Source organism: Hirundo rustica, chromosome Z (genome assembly GCF_015227805.2).
Source record: "Hirundo rustica isolate bHirRus1 chromosome Z, bHirRus1.pri.v3, whole genome shotgun sequence".
Taxonomy (NCBI): Eukaryota; Metazoa; Chordata; class Aves; order Passeriformes; family Hirundinidae; genus Hirundo; species Hirundo rustica.
This window is the reverse complement of record NC_053488.1, coordinates 8,478,545-8,506,176: the sequence shown is the minus strand read 5'-3', so window position 1 is coordinate 8,506,176 and position 27,632 is coordinate 8,478,545. Positions and strand designations below refer to the sequence as shown.

Sequence of the window (27,632 nt, the reverse complement as noted above, 5' to 3'; positions counted from 1 at the left end):
TGACAATTAATTTTCTCCATTAAAGGAGAAGAGCCTGCTTTCAGCAGTTTGCTATTTTATGACTGCAGAAACTGTCTGTTTACCACAGAAAGGGATAATGTCACTTAAAGAAGATGGCTCAATCCTATTTGGCAGGATCGGAGGGGGGTGGCGAACGTTGGACATTTGCCAGGGGAAACTGTGTTAAGCATAGCGTCTGTTCTGCGCGGTGAGCTGGTGTAGCGAGGGGGACCACTGCATCCTCCGAGGTGCAGCGTGTGTGTGTGTGTGTGTGTGTGTGTGTGTGTGTGTGTGTGTGAGAGTGTGTGTCGGCGCAGTGGCTGCTGCTGCGGAATTCCGGGGATGAATTACTTGATGTGCACAACTGAAGGTGCCGTTCGCTCCGCTAAAGCGGCGCGGCATGCGCTGCCACTAACCTGAGAGAGGCAGCCTGCGGCTCTTCGTGACAGCTAGAGGTGGAAGGACCTCAACTTGTGGTCCTCCCCCCGCCCCCAAGAGATCCTTAGCCCATTCCTTTATAGTGGTTCATTTGGCTCTCTGTCATCGCCAGAATGCTGCCGGTGAATGTGTGTCATGATTACAATAGAGTCTGGTAACACATAACAGCAATGAAAGCCCAGCGGGAAAGGCTACAAATTCCAGGGCTGACCTTGGAGTAAGTATTGTCTGTCTTTAATATTTTGATGGTTTCTGCATGATGCCGGCTTTTGTGCAGTCAGGAGCTTTTAGCAAACGTTTGTGTTGACAGCCTGGGAGCACTGCAGCTCCAGGTTGAAGGAACACGTTTTCAATGCATTGCAGTTGGTTTCAGCAAATGTGTGAGCCTGGAGCCAGGATATTGCAGTGTGTTTGGAAAGAAAGCGTTTCTGCATATTTAAAGTTACTGAATCTCAGTGCATGAAGCATCCTGTCAGCTTGTAGGGGAAGAATCTTTCAGTAGGCCATGTCTTTCTCTTCAGCTCTCTGTTGCTGTTTGTTTATCCCTGTGCTGCCTTTTACAAAGGCCTCTTTCTGTGCTGAATAATAGAGAGCACTGCGAGAGATTAATGCATGATGAAAATGCTGTTTGTGAAAATTCATCAGGAACAAGATGTATTTTACGTACATAACTGCACTAATGACCTGTATTGACATTCTGGAGGATTCCTGATAGTTTCTGTAGTAAGTATGTTTACCTAATTTAGCAGTGTGTTTACTTATACTCGCTTAAAACTGATTAAGTAATTCATGTGCTTTCAGCTGTTTAGAGAGTACCTAAATGAAAACATGTAATTTTAATGTATAGTGATAGTAAATGTAGTCTTTTATTCATAAATGCCCGCATATGTTTACCCCAGATATGTTAGTCAAAGCCAGATATTTATTTCTATACATATATACATACCTGTAGTTTACACTGACATGTAGGCATGTATGTATGCATGTTACAGCCACCATGAGAACTTGCTAATTTTATCTAGGTAAATAGATATGGTTACGTCAGATCCTTTACTATTCCCTGGGACTGCCCCATTCTTGCTGGATTAAAAAAAACAGCAAAACCCTGAATGCTGCAGATGCTTGCGGTAAAGTTATTTAGCTATGGAAGGTATTATCTCTGGCATCTGCCATGTGTTAAAGAGAGGTCTATAGGTAAGTGTGGAGTGTAGCAAATAATTTATTCTAATAATCACAAGAAGGTGACAGAGCACTTTATTCCAAGGAACAAATGTAGATGTCATGCTGGTTCCCCAGAACTGCATTGGTAAAATGTCTCAGAAATTCTGCATTTCAGTCAGGCATCTTCTGGTAAGAGGAGTGAGAGTTAGCTGTGGGCAGGCTGAGCTCTGGATATTTTTCTGAAAAAGCCAGCATTACTAATTCCTCATGAGTTTTGGAGGAGGGGTCTTATCAGACATCTCATTAAAATGGTTTCCATGAATAATTGATAATTATACTTCTTTTGAGATGTGGCAATTTAAATATTTTAAAATCAATCTTCACTGAATTATGTAATCATCATGTGAGAATAACATCACTAGCTGCAAAGGACCAAGAAGGTTTCATGTTTTTCAATGTATGTATGTGTTTTAATAATATGAAGTAATTGTTTACTGCTTCCTCCTTTTTCACAGTAACTAACATAATTACACTTGCTTTGCCATATTTTTAAATTGCTTAATAATGATAACATTAATAGTTATATTTTAAATTCAGTACTGATCATTGTTTTTGTTAAAATGTTGTCTGGATATATTTACTTTTTCCATATATTTGAATTACTTTTGTCATCACACTTGCTACTTTTTGAACTTGATTTACCTGCAGGAAAAAGAAAATACCATATTTTGGTTGCTAGCACATAATTTCCATAGAGTCATTCTCTCATGATTTACCAGAGTTGAGTCAATGCAGACTTAAATCATGTCTCCCGAACTGTTAATTGCAATCATTTGAAAAGGAGCACATCTAGGGGGAGGAAAAAGTCCAATTTATTCCTCGCACTCTGAGTCTCATGAATTTTCTTTCAGTAAAGTTTAAATGTTGGGACTAGAATTATGTTGTCTCCCTGAGAAACAATTATAGTCTGTCTACTTTATATTCATTACTTGCAAAAAGCTTCTTGAAAGAATATTAAATCCAAAATAAAGCATTCCAAATTTAGTAAGTGTAAGAAGTAAGGCTGCCTGTCATGCACTGTGGTAATTTGTTTTAACAGGTTTTCATAGGTCTTGAAAAAGCAAAGCTGAAGAGCAAGCTCTGAAGAAGAACTGGATTGACACACCAGTATCATCGCTCGATGGAAATTTTTAGATCCATAGTATGAGCACATCTGATATTGGATGCCCTCAGTCTCTGCCGTTACTGAGACTCTGATGTGTTACAACAGTGAAAATGAGGAAGAATATGAGTAGCTGCCTAGCCAGTGTAGGACTTCACTTGCTGTGTGTGAGCTGTCCAGTAGAAGGGCGATGCCCTTTGCCGTAGAGTATTTCTAGGATTTATTCACGGCAAGGTGAATTAGGGATCTTATATGGGGTTTGAAATGAATATATTCTTCTTAATCAATGCCAGAGCTGTTTTTTTCCTCTCCTTTTACCCATTCTGGCTTTAGGAGTTTCCGTGTCCCCAGTTGTTATTCCATAGGAGTCCCCTTGCTGTCTGTTTGCTCTGCCCTTTGCTTTTGGCCAGTTGGTGCCAGTTCTCTTCTCCCTCCCCCTGGGCTGTCTTTGGATCAGTTCCAGCTTCCCCTCACTGCTTCTGGTCCCGATGAGGGCTGGTGGTGGTTTGCATGGCCTGCCTCCACATCTTACCTTGCAGTGCCCCCAGGAACCGCAGTGCGAGCACTGACTGTGCGGCACTGGATCGTTTCCCAGCCTACAGCCGGGGCCCTAACTGACTGATGGGCAAAAAGGGGACAACTGGGGACAAACTACCAGCTCTGCTGCAGTGGAGATGAGGAGATAGAGCAGGTAAAGCGTAGAAGTACAAAAAGCAGTTTTTACAAGTCTGTACTGTACTGATCATACAGAAACAGTGATCCTTCCAGTGTGTGTTGTTGTAGGTCAGTGCAGTGTAAGGCAACAGAGACTGCCCCAGTGGAACAGCTAAAATCTGCCTGCTGATCCACACCTTTTCCTGCAGGCTTGCATGGGCTGACCGGTGTGAATCTGGGTTCAGTTTTCAAAGTGTTCAGTGTTCAGTGTTTTCAAAGTCATAAATTGAGCTATTTTCTCATAATGGATCTTGTCAGCTCAGAGGCATTGTTGTGCTAGCACAGGTGGTCTGCAGTTGAAACCAAACTAGCTTGTACACAGAGGAGCTGCTGGTGCTCTTCTGTGCACCTCGTTCAGAAATTATAAAGGCACAGTCAGCAGCCAGAGGAATTTACCCATAAACAGTAGCCTTGTCAAGAATTACCTGCAGGCCCGTTCTTGTCTCAGTGTGCATGTCTCTGCCAAGCTTCGTGCCTTCTCCAAGGCATCTCAAATAGGAAAAATTTGCAAAAATGTCAAAATTGTGTTCCTAATCTGTTCCTCCTGCTGAAATGTTCAAAAAACCTGGATCAGGTATCCACCTTGAAAGATTTTGAAGGCAGATCATTAATATCTAGGAAAGCGTTACGCAGTTAAAATATGAACTGGACCTTATCTGTGCTAAGCATATTGGTCATCTGCATCTCCACTGGGATCAGGACAGAAGTGCTAGCATTGTCTGGCTGCAAGGGTCTGTTACAAAGCAGGACAAATCTTTGTGAAGATGAGCTGAAAAAAAATTCCACATAAGCTTCTGCCTTCACTCAGTCTGTGCAGTTTGGTTTTTTTTTTTTTTTTTTTTTTTTTTTTTGACAGATAGCTAAAGCAAATTGCAGTGAGAGGCATGCTATAAGCATGTTTTTTAAAAGAAGCTTTCTTATGAGTTTTATGGGGAAATGTGCATATGATAGCATGAATATATTTTAAAAGAGAATCTCTGAAATCTGGCAGTGGCCAGCTGTTTTTTTGAGAAACCTTTTGAATGGAGATGTGCTTGAGGCAACTTCTTGAAGGCACCTTTGAAATCAAATGCTCAAGTAAGGATTTTATGGATGAATTGTTTATATCCATATTTGATTACCAAGAAGAAGAACTTGGTGTTTGTGAGGAGACATTTCATCATGAAATTGAAGTGCTAACTGGAGCACTTAAAATTTTCAGTTAGTGTGCAAATTTTAGGCTCTCAAACTGGAATTTTTTGTTAAAATTTTCCTATTGCTGATGGAAGTTTATCATCAGTTTTAGTTTTCCTTTTGTTTTAATAAATCTGATTTGCATATAAAAAACTTAAACCCCCTGCCCCTCAAGATTCTTTAAGAGGAAAAAAGTGCCCTAGTTGCATATTCTGTTTGGTTAGATGTCTGAAAAGAGTTACCATGTTTCACTACTCTTGGGACTTTGTAGATGAGTATCATTTCTGGAGGAAGTCTAACGTAGTCAAGCATATGCATCAACACCAGTTCTCATATTTATTTTTATTTAAATCAATTTCATCTCAAGTCAAAACCTGTGTGGCTGTTGTCAATCACTTCATTCAGGAGGATGGTCATGTTTTGGTTCTAACCGAAACTCCTTTCATAATTCCTACACTAAAACATGCAACTCTTGCTAAACTTTCTGTTCACTAGAGATGACATTATTTTAACTTGCAGTCTCACCCCAAGGAGCCTGAGCCCAACCCCAACAAGCCCCTGCAGTCCATGCAGCCCTCTGTTCGCTTTTCATTTTTGGAGGTAAGCAAGTAAACTTCCATTGTTGATGTTTTCTTCTGCATCCAAAACCTAATGATCAGAACATATTGCAAAAGGAAAATTGAAAAAAAAGATAATGTCTCTGCAATCCAAAACACGTTTTACTAGACGAGATGCTGTTCTGAAGGTAAGTATTTCATGGGAAAAAACCCCAGGATAATCAGTATTTTAAAACCCAATACAGACCCTCAAGATATTGATGTATAATCTGTGTTGCTTTGACTGCTTAGGAGTGTATCTGAAATTTTATAGTTTGCTTCCTGTGATCATACTTCAGATTGTATTCTGTTACATGAGAAGTTTAAGGTGCGTTCAGAAATGAGGGTGATTCATGAAACGCATGGTTACGTTTTGCTTAAATGAGAGCTAGTAGTGTGCTTAGTGAGTTGATTCACAACACAAAGTCATATTCAGTAAATCGGTAGGTCTGTTTTGTCCTCAGGACTAGGAGGATTTTAAGCTTCACTTCTGTTTCAGTAATGTTCTAGATACAGCCACATACAACATCCTTTTCACCCTCTTCTTTCCTCTACTTCCATGTTTGTTCATCGGAATAATTTTTTTGGCACTTGTCAGAAAGGTAGTTGGTCAGAACTGGCACTAGTCAGAAAGGTAGATCTCTCTCTTCATGAGATCATAAAATCATTAAGTGATAAAGAATGCTTTCTAATCCTTCCTATTATGTAATATTATAATCAATAATAATTGAAGGATGTTTCTGATGCAGAAAAACTTCTTTTCCTTCCTTATTTTCTTTTTAATGAAGGAAGTTAAATTTCTTGTCAGGGATCTCATCGGTGTCAGTCATTGAGATTCTGCTCCATAGGGAAAGTAGTTCTTAAAATGAGTTACTAATAAGTTATCAATCCCTCATGGATTTAAAAAAAGCAAAACCAAGCCACTTTTAATTTTGGTCAGAGGTTTCACTTGTTACTGTGAGAATAAGAGCTACCACCTTGTTAAATGACAAAATGAAGTATATTTGTGCTGTTTTGATACCACCTCGAACAGTGTGGCAGAGGTGAGGGTTGCTTGGATGTGTTAATCTGCTTCAGTGTACTGACCAAATTAATAGGTCAGAGTCCTTCTGTCAAGGCTTCATGTGACACTGAAAAATGGAGCAATAACCTAAACACTTGACACATGTTTCTGAAGAAATATTGCCGTTTTTTATATACTTTGTTAGGGAAGAGATGGTATAACAATCCCTTACTTGTGTAGTTTTCACTACGATTTAAATAAATACACTTTTTTTCTTAGTGAAAATACTTTTATGATGTTCGTTTGATGAATTATCCACAAAATCATCAGCTAGTATAGATTGCCTGGTGAAATTAGCATTCTCTGATTGGGTCTTTATTTTATACAGCCAAAAAAATCACTTCCCTTCGTGGTGAAGGATGTGCTTTTTTTCAAATTTCAGTTTTGTGGAATCAAAAAGCTGTATACAAATTTTATATTTTGTATGATCTGGATGACCTGCTGAACGGCCTCTGCAGATGTGTGGATGTGCTGCTGTGCAAACTGTGCTATAGACAGAGTCCTCAGTGTTTTTAGAGCTCAGACCTTGTTTACCCCTCCGGGTGGCAGAGACTCCCAACAGTGCCAAGTCTGAGCTTTTCATCCTATGATGGAGGATGTTGGGAGCAGACTTTTCAGATGCTTTTTGAAGAAATAGAGTAGAAATTACTGATACTGTTTAATGTGAAGCCTCATCCCTTGATATGGCTGGAAAATGTCAGAGTTCATAGGGATTTATCTTAGGTTCTGTCCTGAAATTTATGTAAGACACTGCCAGAATGGTTACTTTTTCCCTGGAGTGGAAATGTTTAAAGTCTGATTAAATCTGAAACAGAGTGATGTATTTATCTCTAGCTATAGAGGACTGCTGGTGTACTGAACGTCAAATAGTTTAGTTATTAGGTACTCTTAAGCTTGACCTAGCGTAGTGGAAAAATGAAATGTGTTGGTTTTTAGAGTATATAAATAATTAGCATTTCCTTTTCCATTAGCTTAGAGTACTCGGGTGTGTGGGAGGAGAGGAATTACTTCAGTGGCACTACTTCAGCTTATATTCAGAAATGTTGACATGGGAGCCTTACCAGAATGAATGGATAGGGTTTTCCTGTGGTATTTCTCTCTAATGTGCTGGCTCATCTCCCTCTTGGCCTTTGACTTTCACAGCTGCTCCTTGGGCGGTTGTTTTTGTTGAAGTTCTGCTTATAGCAGTTGTTACATACAGTAGTAGTCTAAAGGGAACCTTTTCCCAGCTAGATGATGAAGATCTTTTCAAACTAAATAGTAACATCCTGTGAATGGAAGTACGTGCTTGCTGGTACAGTGTGAAGCTATCCATTCTTTGCTTCTGAGAGAGGGTGGGGGAATAAGTGGTATTTCAGATCCCAGGGCGATAGGGACACATTTACCATGGTATTTTTATCGTTGGTTTGAGTCACCTGGAAATTTCTAACTGCTTTTGGAGGTTTTGTGGTTTTAGTACTTATAAGCAGCAGATTTGCAAGGAAAAAGAGAAGATGATGTTAATAACTGAGTACAGCTACTGTGCTTCATCACAGCTACTATCTTAAATATCCTCATGCTTCTAACATAATTTTAGTGTTTTTCTTTGCTGTGAGTAGTTTGGAGTCCTTTGTCACAGTAATGGGGAGTGGAGTAGAGAAAGTATTTGAAAAGGACCAGGAAGAAACACTAAGTGCTAGTAACTTCCAGTAAAAGCAATAAAGAAAATGGAAACTGTAAATGTAATAGTAAACTGAAAAATATATAACAGTATGCATTCTTCTTTGAACTTGAAGAGTACAGATTGGTAATTGTGAACCAAAAAGTCTTTTTTTTCAACCTTCTATTTTACTGATGTTACTGATACTGGGCTGGGGGAGCGGGGGGAATCTCTTAGCTTCTATTAAAAAAAAAGATTGTAGTGAATTTTCCAGAAAGCCTTTACTCAGGAGTGTGTGGATTGCATGAATGTCAGGCACTGTACAGAGACAAATGTTACTACCTGGCTCAGACTGGTGAAGAGGTAGACAGGATTCATTTTGAAGCTTTGATAAAGAAAGCATCAAGTAAAAAAGCCCATGTACTTTTTTTTTTTTTTTTTTTTTTTTTTTTAATGGTTAAATTTTTTTATAGACTATTTAATGAGGAAGATCCAATTCACCTGATCATATCTACAGCTGAGTTGGCAGGAAGGCAAATGAGGATTATTATATATACCTTTCAGTAATGTAATCTGCTCTTTTAGGAAGCTTGTGAGGATTCCACTGTAAACACTGCATTTTACATGGAGTCATGTTGTTAAATGATTATGTATGTGTTACCAAGAGCAGCAATTAGAAATATAACTGGCATGGATTAAACTTCATCCTATGGCACTGAAGTGAAAGGGAAAAAAAATGTCAGTGTCACAGATAGCTTGACCACTTTTTGGTATTTAGTATTCAGTTTTTATATCTGGAAATTGCCAAAAAATGTTGACACTTGCATTTTCTTTAGATGTAACCTGTAATATGAATCTGTAATATGAATGAGTAACCATTACGAAGGCAGAATTAATATGATACTTTAAAATATAATTTTATAAAAATAAAAATTCAATTATTAAATTTTATATGAAACTTGATTTAAGGTGTCTAAATTCATATACCAAATTGTTAAATACAGAAATAAAAAGTCAGTGTGCTCCTATTCTTCCACTTTCTCTGTCTGCATCCCCTTTTTTCCCTCATGACATTCTGCATCCCAGCATCAGATAAAGACAGAAAGCTTAAAATAGCTACTTTCTAACAACTGTATTGGTCTGTTATGAAATCATCAATGAAATGGATGGCTTCTGTTGAAGAATGAACAGTAAAATCTCTAGTAATTTTTTTATTGTTTGTCTGAAAGTGAGCATGTTTAAAGAGCTTTAAATGTTTTCTGGCTCTGTGTAATGCCATGTGGACGTGTGGAGCATATACACCCATGTGAAAAACATAATGGACAGTAGGAATTTAGTTTGCTGTTTGTTTTTTATGTTACTGAAGGCAATAGTTTGTTTCTAAACTTAGCAATATTCCTGTGTTTCAGGAGGAGAATGGTGTGGGTGGTGTGTCCTGCTGCCGATGTGAGCTGGCTGGGCTGGGGCACTTGGGGTGGCTGTGGGGCTGCTGGGGCAGAGCTGCCTCAGGGGCTTGCACAGCCACGCTGACCAGAGGCCTTGCACGTCCTGTCCTTGGCCCTGTTGTCATGACCTTTCCTGCCCTCTCCTCCATTAGCTCTTGGTGCTGTGGCTGCACCAAGCCGAATCTCCACCTTGAGTGAGACCCGGCCCATCCCAGGAGCGAGGAAGGACGCAGTGGCACTGTGTTCTTGGACGGGCATTCTGCTGCCTTTGGCAGCACTAGCTGCCCACTCAGACCTGAGCAAAAGCCAAGGTGACAGCTGTTTTACACGCTGGTTAATGATTAAATCTGGTGTAAGCATGCAGTCTAGCTAGCCAGGGAATACTGCAGAAAAAGAAGGACTAGTATGCACTCCCTGATGAGGAGGGACTTGTGCAGAGATGTGACATGGCTCTCTCAAGGCAGAGCAAAATTGTCGTAGAGGAGTTAGCTATTAAATTTGGACTCTTCTGGTCTCAGAGTTGTTTTACTTCTATGTAGTTTTACTATGGAACTGCTATTTCTTGGATTCATAAGGTTTTATAAAAGACATGTGAGGAGTACAGAGGATGCCTCCTTTCCCTCCTTTTCTCAGTGGCATAGCCACCATACTCAGGGATTCTCAAGCAGATATTTTTCTTTAAAAATCATTTCCACTTTGCTTTGTGATATCTGTACAAAGTACACTGACCTTAAGGTTATGCTGAAAGATGAAGCTGTTGATTCGTTACCCTGAAAGGAGAAATTATTGGGAATGGCTGATGTGAATGAGGTAAAGAATCACTTGGCTCAATTTCTTTCTCAAATTTTTCTTTAAAGTGAGGAAAACCTGCTGTTTCATCTCTCAAGGTAATCTGATTAATATTCATGAACATCAGCCATGAAGCACGAGTTCCTCAAGGTGAAATTTATTAATCTTTGCCTTTCTCCTTCAAAAGTAGTGTGTCTGCTCTGAAGTTGTTTTTATGTCTTTGCTGTTCTCTTAGCTCTTTTGGGGGCTACTTATTTAAGCTTACAAAGCACTTTCCTCAGCTCTTTCCCATACTCTTCCATATTAAGACTTGTGACAGGTCAAAGGGAGAGCTGTTTCCATTGGAACTGGAAAATGGAAAGTGAAAAACAATTTCATTGGATGTTTTTTGTGATGTTGAAGTGAGTTTTGAGGATTGATTAAGTAAAAGCAGTCCCTTACTCAGCAGACATAATCCCTTGTGTGTTCAAGTGTGCTATTCTAGCTTCAGCTTTTGAAATACTTTGAAGTTTTCTGTTCTCTGAGCACTCTGGAGTCACAGCAGAGGAGAGGATTTTTGCTTGTGAGTCATCAGTATTTTGTTGAGTGCTAGTCTGCTACATGTGCATACGCATGTTAGTATCATAATGGCATCACACCAGTGTAAATGTTAGCTGAGAGCTGCAGGAGCTGCAAAGCTGTCATCAGTGAGCATGGGGTCCCCTGGAGGATCTTCACCATTTGTTTTCATCCAAGAGGTATATAGGGATGTGAATTTCTGATTCCATGTGGGTTTTTTTGATCTAGTGCTAAAGAAGGTGTGGTTTTGCCTGCTCCATACTGATGCAAAATCAGCGAGGGTAAGGCTGTATTGTTATGATGATGCTTTGTAAAGCTTCTGGAGTATAAAACTTGGTTTTCTCATATAAAGATTGGACTTTATGGACTTTAAGTACATTTTTAAAAGCTCCCAGGACAAACTGAATTCTTCTATATGACTTTGTCTTATCCACATAACTTTTTCAGTTTAATTTGTGGTTTTGTACTCCTTGATATTATTCTGTAGAAAGATTTAGGTGTATAATTTTTAGATCAAGTAAAGCAAGGAACATCTGTCCCTCTGACTTATAGGGACAGATGACGGAATTCTAGAAGGCTTACCAGAACTAGAGATCTTTGCTTTAATCCTGTGTTGTTGGATGATTGGGTGATTTTTTTTGGGGGGGGGGCGGTGTGTGGTGTTTGGTTTTTTGGGGGAGGGGGGGTTGCGTGTGTGGGGGAGATGTGTTTGTTTTTAGTTTTGTTTTGTTTGGTTGAATTTTTTTTAGTTCATGTGTAAGGTGCATCTTAAGGGATCAAGGAAGTTCTTGTGACAGTTATTTTTTCTGGTAGACTGAAACCGACAGACACAGGACTCATCTGAATCATTTTAAATGCCAGTTTGTTGATCTTCTCTCCCTCAACTCTCATAAAAATCCTCCCAAAGTACTTGTGTGCTAGTTTTATTAAATCTTTTAGCCTTTCGGGTTGTATTTTGTGTTTACTATTGAATGTTAAATTTTGAATTTAGTATGCTAGACCTTCTAAGCATTTTGAGGAGCTTACATGAATTTGAATTTGAAAATTACAGTAATTTTGAAGTGGTGTTACAGGGGAATGCTGAATCTGAAAACAGTTTTAATTTTTCATTCAAAATTTTGCCTGAAAAATGTCTTACAGGTTTGAAGGCTATGCAGTTATAGGAATGACCTGAATGGAGATTTCTTGAATCACTTTACTACTTTTTAAAACAGAGAATTAAAATATTCCATAAGTATTTCCCACTGAAATATTCCCTCATAATAATGCTTACTTTTACCATAATTTGATGTGCTGCTCAGCTAACTTAGTAAAGTGTTCATTGGCTAATCTCTGAATGTTTTTGCCATACAGGTCTTAAATGCAAATGACCTGGTATAGTCCCATTTTGAAATCAAAACCTGACATTACTCTGTAGAATTTTTTCCCCCAATTTTAATTAAAAAACAAAAACAAACAAACAATCAAAAAAACCCAACAAAAAACCCCCAAAACAAAACAAAAAAACCCTCACAGCATAAGTTGTTAATACTTACAAAAATATACCACACCTAAATCCGAAGTTGTAGGAAAAGAGAGAGGATGACAGGGAGTTCTATCACACACAGACCAGGTGAGTTGAGTACTGCACACTGTGGTGTTAGGAAATCACTGCAGTTCAGGGAGATGGTTAAAATTTGAACAATTGATCTGCATTTTACATATGAAAATGACTTTAAGGTGGGTCTTGAAATGTACTGTAAAACAGTCTTCTCTCTTCCTGTGCTGTCATACTACAGAGTTTCATGTGCATGCAAGTTACCTGCTAGCAGGCATCGTAAGTCATTGTGTGACTGTTCCTCTTGGCCTCTTTGCTTTGCCTGTCAGGTGACATATCTGTTAGTAATGACTGAAGTGTGCTGAGCCTCAGCTGCCCTCAGCCTGCCTGTACAGTTCAGACTTTTGTAGGATGGCTTCAAAATTGGCTTAATCTGATTGGATAAGAATGCATTTAGTACATCTTAAATTCAAGGTCCGCTTAACTCTCTGAAGTGTGACTGTCGATAATCTGTTGCTAATCAGTTCTTGCAGATAAGGAGAAACTTCTAGGTTAACCTGCCAATTGTCCTATATTTTTTTTTAAAATTTCATCTGGTAGGGATGACAGTGGTTCATGTTCAGCAGAAGTATTTCCTGAGGTAATTCCACCAAAAATCACGAATTCTGCTGTCTTTTTGCAGCACAGTGACAAATTTCAGCTGGTCCTTGTGAGAGATCCAGACAAAAAAAAATCCTGCAGCTGTATTCCTGAGATGGAAATTCTCAACCTTGCTCAGTGCCAATGCTGCGGCATTATGTTGCATCTGCATCATTTTATCATACCTTGATAAAAATAGATGCAGAACAGAAACCAGCGCTGTGTGCATCAGCCTGCCCTACAACACACAGTTCCAGCACAGGAAATGCTTTGAGACTGTTAAATATTTTAAGTGAGAAATGCATAAAAAGGAGGCGCATATTGAAAACACGCTGCTATCCCTTCAGTGGCCTTTTGTGAGGGCTTCATTATTTCTGTTGTATACAACAAAACTTATTTCCACTGCTTTGCTGGCTGAATTGCTTTGCACTGAAAGTTGGTGATCCCTTAGGGTGTCTTTCTTTGGTAATCGCTTATTCTTGAGTACTATAGAAGCAACAGCTTCACAGCTGCAGAGTTCTGAAAACCTTTTAAAAATTAATGTAGAAACAAAATGGTAAATAGGAATGAAAAAGCATGAGATTGAGCCCCCCAGAAGCAGAAACCTTCTCAGTCCTTTGGTTTTTCAGAGATCCTGTTTCTACTCTTGCTTGTTGCTAACCATTTCAAGAAGAAAGTACACATGTAGATTCCTAGAGGCTATGCCTTGCAGCTGTAAAAAACTGGAGAGTGTCACTAAACTGCTGTATTTGAGTCTTTACAGTTCTTTTCCTGATGCTAGTTGTGGCTAGTTTGTTGTCTTGATCCATGAGATGCATCAGTGGTTAGCACAGGGAAGGCCAGTGCTCCTGATTGGAAGTCTTCAGCAAATAGTTTCATGGCTTGTAACAGGAGAACAGTTTGCCTGGATGTTGTGGGAGAGTGTTACCTCCTGGCATGATCTGGGGACAAAGACTTATCCTCTGGTATGAGAAGAGATGCAGCTGGGCTCTTGTAAGTGCTCAGAGTGAATGTGTAGTGAATGTAGTCATGAGCATCTCTGAGGAAGCGTTTCCACCTACTGCTGCGATACCACTTTTCTTGGAAAGTATTGGAGGCTCCTCCTAGGCTAGAACATAGTAATGGGAAGCAGAAAGCATTGAGGAACCTGATGGTTGAGTGATCCCAGCCTGAAGGTGTCCTTGTCTCCATCTCCTGGTAGCCCAGCTTTCACACACTAGTGTGTTTGTCAGTTTGTGGTAGCCGTTCCCTGTGTGGTGTGACAAGGTCAGTATTCATGTGGTTCTGTGTATCTTGGGTGTACGTTGGGTGTATCTTTGATAAGCCCAGTGATGTGCTGAGCTTGTTCTAGCGCAGTCTGATGTTCAGATCCACAGGGTACTCTGTGGCAAACTGCTTGTTAACATTACAGACTCTGAGAGGGAACGACCCAGACCTGCAAAATGTTTTCATAGCAATAAGAAAGCTGCTATCATAGAGCTGAATCATGACACAACCTCTGTTCATGTCAGTAACGATAGAGGCTGCTTTTTCTGCTCTTCAGAAAGAGACCAGCAAGACTCTGGTTGGGCTGGAAAAGAGAAGGTGGTTTGCCGTTAGCAACTTGCGCATAGTAGCACTTCAGCAGAGCAAAACTGGTGGGAGGTTAGAGCTTCAGGGTTACCTAGCAAAACATTGATGTGACTGACAGCCAAAACGTGTACCTTAAAGACGGGAGATGGGTTTGCTTCAAGAGGGATTCTTGGATGGGAGGTGGCATGATGCTGCTTGGCTAGGAGGGCAGTTTTTCAAATTGATAGAAAAGTAAATGGTGACAGAAACAGGCCTAAACTTTCACACAACAAAAACACTGTAAAAGACACGTCTGTGGGATTGTGGAGTGCAGCCACAACACTGGAAAGAGTTCTTGTCGCATTTTAGAAGTTGTAGACTGGTTGCTGTAGTTTTGTTGGCAAGTACGTAGGAACACATGCTATCGAGTTTGGGAAGGCTGTAAATGCAGTGTAACTTCCCCAGCTGAAAAAACATAGAAATATTTCTAAAAGTTGCTGTAGTACCTGATAGAAGGGAATGATGGCAAGTGCTGGTGGTGTACATGTTTATCAGCTGAAGCCAGTCTTTCGTTAGGAGCAGCCTGGTGTGTCCCTCCTTCACCTTCAGATTCACACTGCTGTTTGCCAAGAGAACATTAAGGCTTTCTCCACTCAGTCTGCCTCTGGACTGATGAGATCTGCTCCTCTTGTGAGTATACAGAAGTGTGCAAGTGTGGATGCTGAGGAACAGCAGACTATAGAATAGGCTGAGGAGATCCTTTTTCAACATTAAGCATGGTTATTACTAGATTTTGCAGGAATTAATTTTTCAGAAATTAATTTTTAAAAGATCTGAACCCTCTACCAGAAAAAGCAAAATACTGAGATTAATGAGTATGATGATTTAAAAGAAACAAACCATATGCATTTACATAGTTCAGGCTCATTAAAATTCATGGTAAGCCATGTCCATATGTGAACTGGAGATGGTCAAAGGAGAGGCTGATTGACTGGTGAAGGGCTTTTGAGATAGGTTTGGGAGCTTTTTATTGCTGGTATAAGAAGAATGTATATTTGCAGTGGTAAGTACTTAAAAGTCTCTTTTGTATGAGAATATTGATATTTCCATAAACCTATATACTCTGCAGTTACATGAATGGAATAATAAGGTTGTCTGGTATCAGAGAAATTAGGACACTTAGTGGTTTGAACTGTTATTTGAAAGCTGAACAGTTAATCATCTTGTTTCTGGTATGACAGAGTTTTTCAGAATGCTGGAGGCCTAAAACAGCTAGTGTGAGTTGTACTTATCCTCTGCTTCTTGGTTTACATAGTTTTGACAGTCTTGGTGACAATTCAGGCTGACTGTAGTTTCCTTGCTAGAGAGAGCTGATGTGCACTCTTAGTCCTACAAAAATAAGCTGAAATGTGTTTGCCTGTCTTAGGAAGTGGAGGGTGAAATTCTGTGACTTACTGTGGTGTCCTCCCTGACTCTTGTCATTGTCCCAAGTCCATTCTTGAATCATCTGAATCCCTTTCAATTTATGCATAAATGGTCTTTGCTTATAGGGAGTCAGGAATTGTAGAAATCATTCAGTACCTCTGAATCTGTGGAGTGGTCAGCCCAGAGAAGATATCCCTATTACTGTCTACTTTTGTCTTTCCTCTTTTTTTTTTTTTTTTTTTTTTCCTCCAGTATCTGAACATTTGGTAGAGGTGTTTCTCGAATTATCTTCACTGCATTCCCAAGAAGTAGAAATATCTTTGCTTTACAGGTAGAGAACTGCAGCATAAACAGATTAAATAACTAGATGACACCAGGTCTTAGACCCTGAGGCACCTTAGCCATGAGGTAACTGTTAGTATTTTGTCCTTAATTTTGAGAATTTCCTGTCATGTTTTTATAAGCATAACTAACTAGAACAATCTTTACTAGTCTTGCAATTCGAGATGGCTTGCTTTTAATTTTGTTTCTGTAAAGGTGTTGGGGGTTAAGTTTTCCTGTGGAATTTTTCCCCCCATAAGTTGCTAGGAGACTAAATACTGCTTAAAGGGTGCTTGACCCGGACAAAAGAAGTGGATCACTTAGTTTAGTGGGAGGGAAAGGCTCCCGGGAGCTGAGGGTGGTGGTCTCTCTGCTCTCGGGTTTTCCGGAGGGGACGGTCGAGTGACTGCTAGCTGCGTGGATTCCACTGTTAACGGAGGGGTTCAGTCCTGAGAATTCTGTCATCCGGTGGAGCACTCAGGAATTCAGAGTTTTTTTCGCCTGCCCTGCTGGATTTTGGGTCAGCCCGGGTCCAGCTGTCGCAGCTTCTCCAGCGCTGCTCACTTTGCCTGCCGGGACACCCCCTGCCTGCCGGGACACCCCACCGTTTCCAGCCATCAGTCCCGAGTTTCCACTGTTTCGGCTTGGTGCTCTTGGGATCCCAAGGGATCAGACTGCCCGGGACTTGTGAGACAAAGCCCCTCGAGGTTCTTGGTTCTGTTTATTATTGTTGGTGTTGTTGTTTATCTGTCCTGTTACATTTACTACTAAAGGACTGTTATTCCTTTCCCCATAGCTCTGACTGAAAAGGGTTTTTTTTTTTTAATCATCCAAATTATAATAACACTGAGGGAAGGGATTAGAATTCCCCATTCCTAGAGAGGCCCCGCCTCTCCCTAGCAGATACCTGTCTTTTCAAACTCAGACAAAAGGTCCCTTCTTTCTTTGTAGTTAATTCTACTGCTTCCAGTGGTCTGTTTGGCAGCCATATCATCTGCGTGTCTGATAGTTAACTGTTTAGTAAATCTCTTACGTCTTTAGAGATAAGCGTATGTACTGAGTGTAATTATGGTTGTTCAGAAATTCAGATTTATACGAGAGGTGTGTCCTGAAGCACACCTATGATTGCTTATCATTTAGCCTTCTGAGGAGGAGGGCATTATGGGTGACCTGTAACAGATTTAAGGATATTATAAACTTGCGGTGCTGTGTGCTCAGGTCATTGAAATACAAGGGTAGCGTTAATGGGCAGTCCACATAATAGTCTTCTAAAGATAATGTTTTCCCTTTCAACTTATGTGTACCTGAGTTCCAATTTGCCATCTTGCACTGCATGGGGTGCTCCATCTCACACTGTTCTGCTGACAGCAGATCCATCACATAGGTTAACTGAAGCATGAAGCCAGATGAGTGCAGGGAAAGCTCAGGAAATGCAACTACTTGAGTGTATATATATTGCAAAGCTCTGAATTCTTGGCACCTGGTTTTTATTCACTGACATTTAAACCGTGACTTTAAAGAAAATGGTGTGTTTAAAACATGGGAAGTAAACAGAGTACTTGCCAGTTCTGGGGAGAAGCCTATAATGTCCTTGCTCTGACAGAGACCTATAAAGGATCTGTAACTACCAGTTTTTTGCTAATTGGGTGATTAAGAAATCCAGTATGTAAATATTACAGCTGATGAAGTTTTCTGTCTCACTAAAGACAGCATTTATACTAAATAAATGCTTTTCAGTTCAGTATCACAGGATCTGTTTAGATTTTGACAGTCTTGAGACCTTCACTGTGCTGACCTCCATTAAACTCCCCCTGTACCCCAAAAGACGTTTTAAGAATGAGGAAAGTTACAGCTCATGTTGACATCTTTTCCCAAACCTGTCAGGACTAAAGGCTATCAAACAAAACTTGAGCTTGATTTCCTTCCTGTCCTGGGTTGGCACAGTTTAGTTTTTAGTTAAAGATAAATGCAGAGTGTTTCCCTGTCGGGACCTTGGAGTTCTTTTAGAAAGGACAGGGACATATCAGAAGCTAGGTTGGGATATTGATGTCTGCTTTAACCACTGAGAATATTGAATGCGACTTTGGGAAGTACCCGTATGAACCCCGATTTTGTTCAGGTCAGCTTTTTTCCTCCTGGCCCCCCGAGCGGGTAACACGGAGTTGGGGCCTGCTGCTCCCCGCCTTGAGGGGAGCCGGCCCCGAGGCCCGGCCGGGCTCCGCCAGCTCCCGGCAGCGGAGGAGAGGCTGCAGCTTCACATCGGCTCCTCTAAAACCTGCCCGGAGCCCCGGGGCAGGGAGGGATCTCCGCCGGGCCCTGATCGCAGCCGTGGGCCCGGCTGGGCCGGGGCCGCCCAGACCGTCACCGAGGGGCGGGCGGAGCTCTGCCCTCCCCTCCTCCGGTGATTCCTAAGCGGAGAAGAAAAGGGTAGAAGAGAAAAGCCCGGCTGATCTGAGCTGCAGCGGCAGAGAGGCTGCTGCCCCTGCCCGACAAAAATCACACGGCCACTGCAGGCCTGGGCAGATTGAATCCTTTCCTGGCAAGATGAAGCTTCCAAGGCCTAACCCTTCCCTGAGAGAGAGAAGAAAGAGACAGAGTGGACGTAGAAAAGGCACAGCATGAAGTCAGTGGAGCAAGAGTGAAAAAACCAATAACGATTATTGAAAGGAAGGATTGAGGAAGTGGACATTTGTAACCAGACTTCTCTAGTGTAAACTATGGAGAAATGAACTGTTTCTTGTAACATCTTAATGCTGTTTGGGGGAATGCTGGTTCTAGTCAAAGTTGAGGATGGATATGATTGAGATTTAAGTGGAAATCTTAAAGCCCCTGGCTCCTGGGGTAAAATGAGGTCTTTTGAGACAAAGATATTTTTAGAGAGAAAGTGATTTAAAGCCCTCGGTTCCTGGGGTAAAAGGAGGTCTCCATTTCGTTTGCAATTTTAGAGACAGAAGAAGAGAATCCTTGTTTTGTACTAGCAAATGCATTCTTAAACAGTACCCCACATACACGGAGAGGCCCATGAGTAGCCAGGGGAAAGGCTGCTAATGGGTGGAACTGCACAATCTGCAAAAACTCCCAGCAGCTACAGGACATTGGGAGCCACAAGACTGTTTTTGTCTCGTGGCAAATGTTTCCATAGGACTCTAGAGAAACTCCTTCCCCAAAGTGATAAAAGATTATGTTTAAAATGGTGAAACTGACTGAAAATCACAGGTTGTGTCTCTCTATGTTGTTTGTAAGGAAGTTAACAGTTTGTTAAGGAAGGGAAGAGTGTTTCGAAGTTGTTTTTTTTTTTTTTTTTTTTTTTTTTTTTTTTTTTTTTTGTTTTTGTTTTTTGTTTGTTGTTGTTGTTGTTGTTTTTTTTTTTTAAAAAAAAAAAACATTTCCATGATTTTAGTGTGTGTTAATAAACTAGTTGTTTATTTTTAAGCTTAAGCCTACTTTGCTTTTCCTGATCCTCTCCCACAAAAAGAAGGTAAGCACTAAGACCACTGCATTTAATTTGGCAAACAGAATTTGGTGAACATAAACCCACTACATTTCCCTAGTTTGTTTGGTTAAAAATAGAGAATCTCTGAAGTCTGTTGCAGAAATCTGTGAGTATGGCACTGGGATATCCTGGGGCAGAGTTGAACATGAGGAAATGGCTCTATGCAAGGGCTAGTATTTCTCTCAGAGTATGTTGTTTGGGGTTCTTCTGCCCAGAAAGCTGTGGTGGCAGGAAAAAATGCTCCACTTAAACTGCATTCTGAAGATTGTGGGGTTTGGATTCTGTTTTCCACAATTAGAAATTTACAAAAATGAAACAAACACAGACAAACTTACAAATGCTAAACAGTATTTTTTTTTTTTTACATATGTGTTTCAAACTCTGTTTTATGTTTTCTGTTTCCTGTAATAAAGTTGTTTATGAATATTTTCTTCTTTAAAAGATTAAGATTGTGTACTGTAAGTCTGATTTATACTGATTTATGTTATTTCAAAATGTCAGAAACAAAATTTTAACTTCCAGGTGTAAAAACCTGAAAAAGCTTCACTATTAAAAAAACCAGGAATTTCTAAATTGAATTAATAAATATTTTGTACTCAAAAAATACAGCGTAGTTGACTGCAGCTGTGATCCGTAATGGGTGGCGGTGTCTAAGTATGTAACTGTTTCAGAAAATGTATCCACATTTTCTTAAGAATTATTTATGAATTGGACATTGACCTTTAATAATGCCATTTGCAACATAGGCTATGGTGGTTGACCTAAACCAAAGGTGCTTGATAAAATACAGATGTGTGTGACATCAGGAGAACATCTAAATGTGTGGAGTGATCTAAACCAGTGCGATGAAATAAGACTTAAAGTGGTGATTGTTTCACATGAGTGCTCAGAACCCTGGAAAACTTCATTAATACTCTTTACATATCAGCTGGTTAATGCAGTGCCTTCACATTTATATCAGTGGTACTGCAGCCACAAAAAAGGTTAATTAATGACTTGGAAAAATTATGTGATCCTCTTAGGATGCTATTGAGTGCTGGCAAAAAGGTATTTGAAGAACAAACAAGGTAGGATAGAATAATACTGATACTTATTAATACTTTATTCCTCTCCCTGCCCCCTGGCATTTGTGGTTAGTGAAGTCAAGGTCTAAGCAACACAGTATCTGGAAAATTATGACATTTTTATTAGGTGTTTTCTGACCCTCTCTGGACTTGCTTACCACATAAAGCAGTGCTTCTGAAATGTAGTAATGCTGCTCTACTTGCCAAGGTGAATGAAAACTCAATGATAAAAATGGGAAATGGTTCTTTTACACTTTCTCAGTAGCTGCTAAATTTCCTCAGAAGGAGAAGCTAATCCCTAGGCCAGATTAAATAGGCAGTATTGCTTTTAGTGTGGTTGGCTTATTCCGCTATAGACAGCAAAATGCTGGATTAAAAATAGTGTTGCCTGATGTGAATTCTGATGCCTGATGCAGATGGATAGACCATATATATATAACTTCCAAATATATTGTGCATAATTTTAGAACATTTCAGAAATTGAGGGAGATGCTGACGCCATTGCTTTTCCTAAAAGTGTTTATGTTAGATGAACTATAATAAACTAGAGCTGTGAGAGATACTTTTATATGTTTTGCATGTTACTTCAAAACTGGTTAGTGTAATAGTGTTTATGTGTATTTATAAACATAGCTAAGAAGACTTACAAATTTGGCAGGCAGTTTATTGTACACCCACAAATATTCTTTTGTACTGTGTTTCCTTCAACTTATTTTTACACTGAACATGCTGCAGTGAAAATCCTGTGCAGTCACTAGAAGGTAATAAACACCAGCATGAACCACTAGGGGGAGCAAGGTTTCAATGATCGTAATTAAGTGTAGTGATAATTATTAATTAGTACATCTTAAGCACTGAATATACCAGTGAGGTCTTGTAGTTTGACAACCTTTATAACATTGGCTGTAGATTTTGTCTACCACTTTGGTCTTTAGTTTCTATCCCCTAGTGCTTGTTTGAAGTGTGATTATTGTTTTAGTTAGAAAGTCATATAACATATAGAATTTACAGTGATGGAAAATCCCCGTGTTACAGTGGGTAAGAGAAAAGAGCTTAAAACTGCTTTTTTTGTCTGACTCTTCCAGATTGAACCCCTAATTCTATGTGTGAGGGGAGGACATGATAGAGTTTGCTGTTCTTACACTCTTGCTTCATCATGAAAGTCTCTTCCTGCTGGGGAAATGCATACTGAATAATGAAGGTTCTCTGATAGGCTTGACCAAGTGAAATAAATGAATTTTTTCAAGCTGCACGATATAGTTCAGATTATAATTTTTTTCTTGAACTCCTCATATCTTTTTTGCAGCCTTTGGGAAATGCCACAACTGGCTGCATTTTAGCCCTTAGTGCTCAGTTCATCTCCTTGCACACAAGAGATTTTCCTGCTCGTAGAACTGAGGGACATTTATTCTTTTATCTGTACATCACATAAAAAACTCTTACTTAGCTATTTATCTATGATAGCACCTAAATTGTTTGCCTGATACCTGCCTTCCAGATTCTGCAATAGGTATGTATATTATGAGCGGGGAGGGCTTTTGTCCTTTGGTATGACTTGATGGCTGTCAAGTCTATAATGCCTGTTGTTCAAATAAGGCTGCTTTATCCAGTGATAAATTATCCTGTCCCTGTGGTTACGTACCTCTTATGTCTTGTTTGGTAGAAAGGGTATAATATTTTTTTCCAGCTTATTGATAGCAGTTTTATGTGAGTTAAATGAAAAACATAACCCTGTGTGATCTACTTGAAATGTTTAATGTGCACTTACTTTTTCAAATCTCTGGGTAATTTTTTTTTTCTATTGTGGTAGTGAACTTACTACAACATTGTTAGGAGATAGAATATTTTTACAAATGTCTCAATATATTGTCAGCTGAGATGGTTAATGACAAGACTCTAAATATTACTTGAAACACTTTTTGGACAGACTGTCTCGTATGATACTAAGTAAGCAGCTGTACCTGAACTCCATACTGGTAGCAGCTAATATCCTGTTTGTCCTTCTCAAGGAGTTTTATGGCATGACAGCTTTGTTCAACCATTGTAATAACTTCCAGCTATTTCAAGACATTGTGAAAATAGCAATAATTGAACGAGCAGCTTCTTCAGTTCCTTCATTAGTCATTGGATAATAATTATCTGACTAAAAAGACTCAGCTAAACCAAAACAAACTCCTCTTGAGGAATGTTTTAGCTCAGTTCTAATCTATCATTCTAAGATGTTGATGAAGTGAGAATAATTTTTTTGTTGTTAAAAAGATGTGATTTCAAAATCTTCCTTGAAGAGAGAGAAGATGAAAAGAGAGAAGATGCCTTAAGGCGACCTGTTTTTTTTTCCCTGGTTCACAAATTTACTTATCATACTTTAATATGAGCCCTATGCTTTTGAGATGTTACTAGTTTTGGTATTGCCAAGGAACCCTTTATCGTCTATACTGTTGCTGGTGAACTGCATTCAGTGTACATTCTCCTACAAAACTAATGAGACTTGAGCATTCTGCAGTGCCTTTGGGCAGTGACCTTTCAAGATTTTAATATGTTTTGAAAAATTTGTGTGTTTATTAGTGTAACTATCAGTGTGAAGATGGTAGACTAGATAACTTTTGCATTGGACTATTATGTGCAAAATACTGATCGGTATGGCATTGTGGTTTTAAACATGCACTTTCAACTTCCTAAGCAATATTTTATGGTGGTTCTTAAAGTCTGTAATCAGTGTTATACAAGTAAAAAGTTACTGGGGAAGAATTTTTATTACTGTTAATCAGTGAAGTAAATGTTGACATATTGAATTTTTTTTCTCCTATGTATTGAATGAGACTTTTCTAAGGATGCTTTTTCTAAGTTTGCTTTTGGAAATGTAATCTTCTTCAAAGCAAAGGTAGATGAAGCACCTTTTCTGACTTGAGTGATACGATGTTTTTTATCTTCAAGTGAATATAAAAAGGAAAACTTAATGATCCTTATCACTTGTTTTGTTACATGCTAGCTTATGTAACTCTGTGTGATAAACAAAAGTCATCATCCAAGTTCTATAGTAAAGCATCTCCTAAGAGATGAAGTTGCCTGAGCTGCTTGTTGTTCTGCAAGTGGCTGTATAGCAGATAACTTCTAAGCAATAAATGCTGTTAAGAACATGTTTGTAGGTTCTTTGTTACTTTATTTAACAACTGCAGAATTCTATTTTAGTTGGATACTGAGGGAAAGTTGCTAAACATTCCAATAACATTTTGTTGCAGGAAAATTACAGCAATTGTCAACTATGCATTTATCGATATGACATAGGTCTATATAGGTTCCTAATAATTTGGGGGTTTCATATTTTAAAACATTTATTTATTAGTTAGGTTTTTTGGTCCAGTTCTAAATGGCAGAAAGAAATAAATTGCAGTGGCTTATGAAACACAAAAAAATACCTATGTTGACCCTGTGTTTGTAAAGGATAAGCAGCATTATTAGTATTGATAGCCCAGTGAAAGAGGCTTCAATTTTAGGGACAGCCAATGAGAAAGAAGTAGTCCTGCTGCCTCTGCCTCTCTGCCTGACCCTTCATTCCATCCATGTCCCTTGTATTGTCTCTGGTCCTGGGATGTGCTTCACTGAGCTGATTCAGCTCACTAAACTGGGAGAGATGTCCTCTTAGCATCTGTGTAGTACTAATAAGCTTGCAAAACCTCACTCTCTCTTGAGGTGTTTGCTTTGAAATCAGACATTTCTGTGTCATGGAAAGTCACAAACTGCAGGCACCACCTTGGAAGCTATGTCGTTTATTGACAGGTATTGCAAAGTCTTCACCACCATTTACATGTTGTGCTCTTAAAGAATACGGCCTCTGCTTTGTCTTATGAAGCATGTAATTTGTCTGAGGTTGTTGTGGAATGATGCTGGACTCCTTACAGCTCCTCCCTTCATTTTCATACCTTTGTCAAAGTCTCTGTAGTACCTTAATATGCATAGGTCCAACAAGCACTTCAGAAAAATAATTATTCAAATCTCCTTGCTTTCAAGCCCATGTTAAAAACAACGTGACTGATGAGCAGGACTGTGTATGCATGTAATTGTGCACAGAAATCCAAAGTGAAGTTATGTTTGGATGTACAGGTCATGGAATTTGGGAAGCTATTGCTTGTTCATAATCTGTACGGGATCTAGACGCAGAGCTGCAAGGGATTTGACCGTCACTGTTTGAAGTGAACAGTGGTCACCATTGATTGATACAATTATGTTTTCTGGTTCTGACCAGTGTTAAACTTTGCAGTAGCCAGAAGGGGGCAGGGCTAGGACGTGGAGGTTATTCTATACCACCACCTCCTGTGACTTTCTGAGAGTGGGGGAAAGGGTCTTTTTTTGGTTGGTGGAGGGAGTAATCAGGTTTTGTCAGGAGTATGAGAACTCACATGCAGATCATTCATTTTTTTTGTACACTCTTCTTATTATTGGTGCTGTTACCGTTGGCTTTTTAAATGTTGTTGTTTCTGGTAAATTGTTCTTATCCAATCCTGTAATCTTTATGCTTTGTATTTCCAGTTCTTTTCTCCATCCCACTGTAGGGTCATGGTGGGGACAGGGAGAGGGAAGTGAGTGTCGTATGGTTTGTAGAGTCTCAGTGGGACCACTAAGTTGGGGAGCACCATTCCTAAAACCATGACATTATGATACCCTTGTTGCCGTGTATGTGGACAGAAACACTTGTCTAGAATTTATCCTTTCTTCTATCCTTCTCTCTTTTTTTTGTTTTTTTTTTTTTCCTCCCAAAAATCCAGCTTTTCAAATAGTGAAATCTGTGTGATGGCTTTTGGTATAATCATGTCTGGTTGTACACAGAAGGGTTAAACTTTTTTCTATCAGAATTTGTCTACTTGCAAGCAGCAGTCTTTTTTTTTTTTTTTTTTTTTTTTTTTCTGGTGGGTCTTTGCCAACATTATGATAGGCTAGTCTTGCTTAATTTTTAAAAGCTTTTAGGGTACGTTTCAGAATTGGAGACTTCACATCATTTTGATAAAATGGCAGAGATTTTCAGAAGAAATCATGAGTTCAGTTTCAGTCCTGGTCTTGAAACAGAAAAGATTAGTAATTTTTGGCCTTAATGTGAAATAAAGTTTGAACTCCGTGTTCCATGATCACCCCACAAGTGATGTCCTTGACTGAATTATGGGACCTGAACTGCCTTTGTTACTCTTAACTGCATCTTAGGTAGAGTAACGAGGTGAGGGGAGATCTTGAGGGCAGTGAGGACACTGAAACTTCTGTGTGATAAGTGGAAGACTGTTTTAATCTTTACTCAGTGCTGTTCACAACATGCGCTACATGTAATTCTCTGGTTTCATGAGTGTGTACAGTTATTTCTCCAAACACGCTGATTACAGGTAAAAACATGTGCATGTAGCAGAGAAGATAAAGATACGGAGTTCATGGAGGAGATGTTTCTTGGTACTTATGTAGAGATTTGAGAATTTCCTTCATAGGCAGTTTTAAGGAAGGAGTGTTGCCAGCCATGCTTGTCCTCATGTGAACCTTTAAAACTTCATGGTCAGTATGCTCAGGCATGCCTCAAAGTGAAAATAAATGGATGAGAGTTTCTCTTTTAGCGGCTGCAGTAGATGTGAATACTCAGTGTTAATGGAGAAGTATAAAAAGAGCAGTCGTGCTGGGAAGTGCCCTCCTGTGGGGCACAAATGGACATCAGCCCGAGAACCAGCTTCTGCAGCTATTTCAGCCTTTCTTGTACAAGAAAATCTAACCTGAGACCTAGATGAGGCTGTTTTTCCTTCTTCCATGGAAATAGTCTCTTCTAAAATGAGTATGTCTTTAAGGAAGTGTTTGATTATTCTTTTGTGTTTGATCAATGTTACACTGACTTTTTTTGTGGTATGATAGTAAGTGGTACTTGCTGGGGATTTTTACTAAAGTGTTTGGTGCTAAATAGGCTGAGAGCTGTCTAATGAGAGCTGTCCCATCCCAAGTGTCATGTGAGCCCTTCCAGCTCTGCACTGTGACCCTCAGATAAACAAAAAGGCAAGTGGAAATTTTTAAGTACATTGAAAGAAGTCTCCTAGTTTTTGAATCCTCAGTTATCTTTTTCTGTACCTGACCATCATTGCTTTCAACATCTGGAGTTAAGACATTATGGAATGACAAGGTAGTAGAGTAGTAATTTTAGAAACACTTTTATTTGCATACTGCAGAGATGTGAGGAAAAATGCTAGTCTAGAAAGAGCTGCAGGGGGAGAGAGGAGAGGGCTGGAGAGTGGTGCTGGAATTAGGTATGGAAAGACTGAGGACAGAGTCAGCAGAGGCTAAAACGAGGAGTGAAGGTGGAATGTTGGGTGGTGGGAGTTAAGAAAGCAAACCAGCTGAGTTGGGAGGCAGCTGGGGAATAGCAAAGAGGGAAGGAAGAAAGTTGGAAGGAAGAAGTGGAGGAAATGAGTCAAAGTACCTGAGGGATTAGGTCATTGTTATGAGTGGGAAAGGTACTCTGAGCCTTTCTGTGTGTGCCCTTCTCTTGCCAGCCTGTGCTTCAGGGTAGCTTTCTCAAAAGAGGTAGCTGGCAATAGAGGGAGGCGGGTGTTCCATCTTTCCGTGGCAAACGCCTGATGTCTGGAGTGGCAGGTAGCCAGTGTGACAAACGGTAATTAAGTACCTGTACCGTCAGTTCTCCCGGGAGAGGCAGAAAGCCCCGCAGTGACACACGTACACTGCACTGCACCGACAGTCACTGCTCCTTAGCTTACAGTTCCCAGCACGTCCGAGCGCAGCCGGCGGGCGGCTCTGACCCGCGGGGGGCTCTGTGGGGGCGGGCCGGGCCGCGGGGGCTGTGCTGTGCCTAGCTCGGGCTGACCCGCGGGGGCTGTGCTGTGCCTAGCT

At 39.8% G+C, this 27,632-nt stretch overlaps 1 protein-coding gene across 4 annotated transcripts in view; it reads left to right on the top strand.

Moving 5' to 3' along the window:
- MAST4 (microtubule associated serine/threonine kinase family member 4) overlaps positions 1–27,632 on the top strand; it is a 278,078-nt gene that overhangs the window by 145,890 nt on the left and 104,556 nt on the right. For 2 of the 4 annotated variants that reach the window (XM_040089245.2, XM_040089244.2), the window contains exon 1: positions 357–655. The exons of 1 other annotated variant lie outside the window; for it this stretch is intronic. In XM_040089245.2, coding sequence (XP_039945179.1) covers positions 609–655 — 47 coding nt within the window. In that variant the 5' untranslated portion in view covers positions 357–608. Of the gene's footprint in view, positions 1–356; positions 656–5,167; positions 5,249–27,632 lie in introns of those variants that run through there. One more of the 4 variants, XM_058423984.1, reaches the window with a different exon arrangement.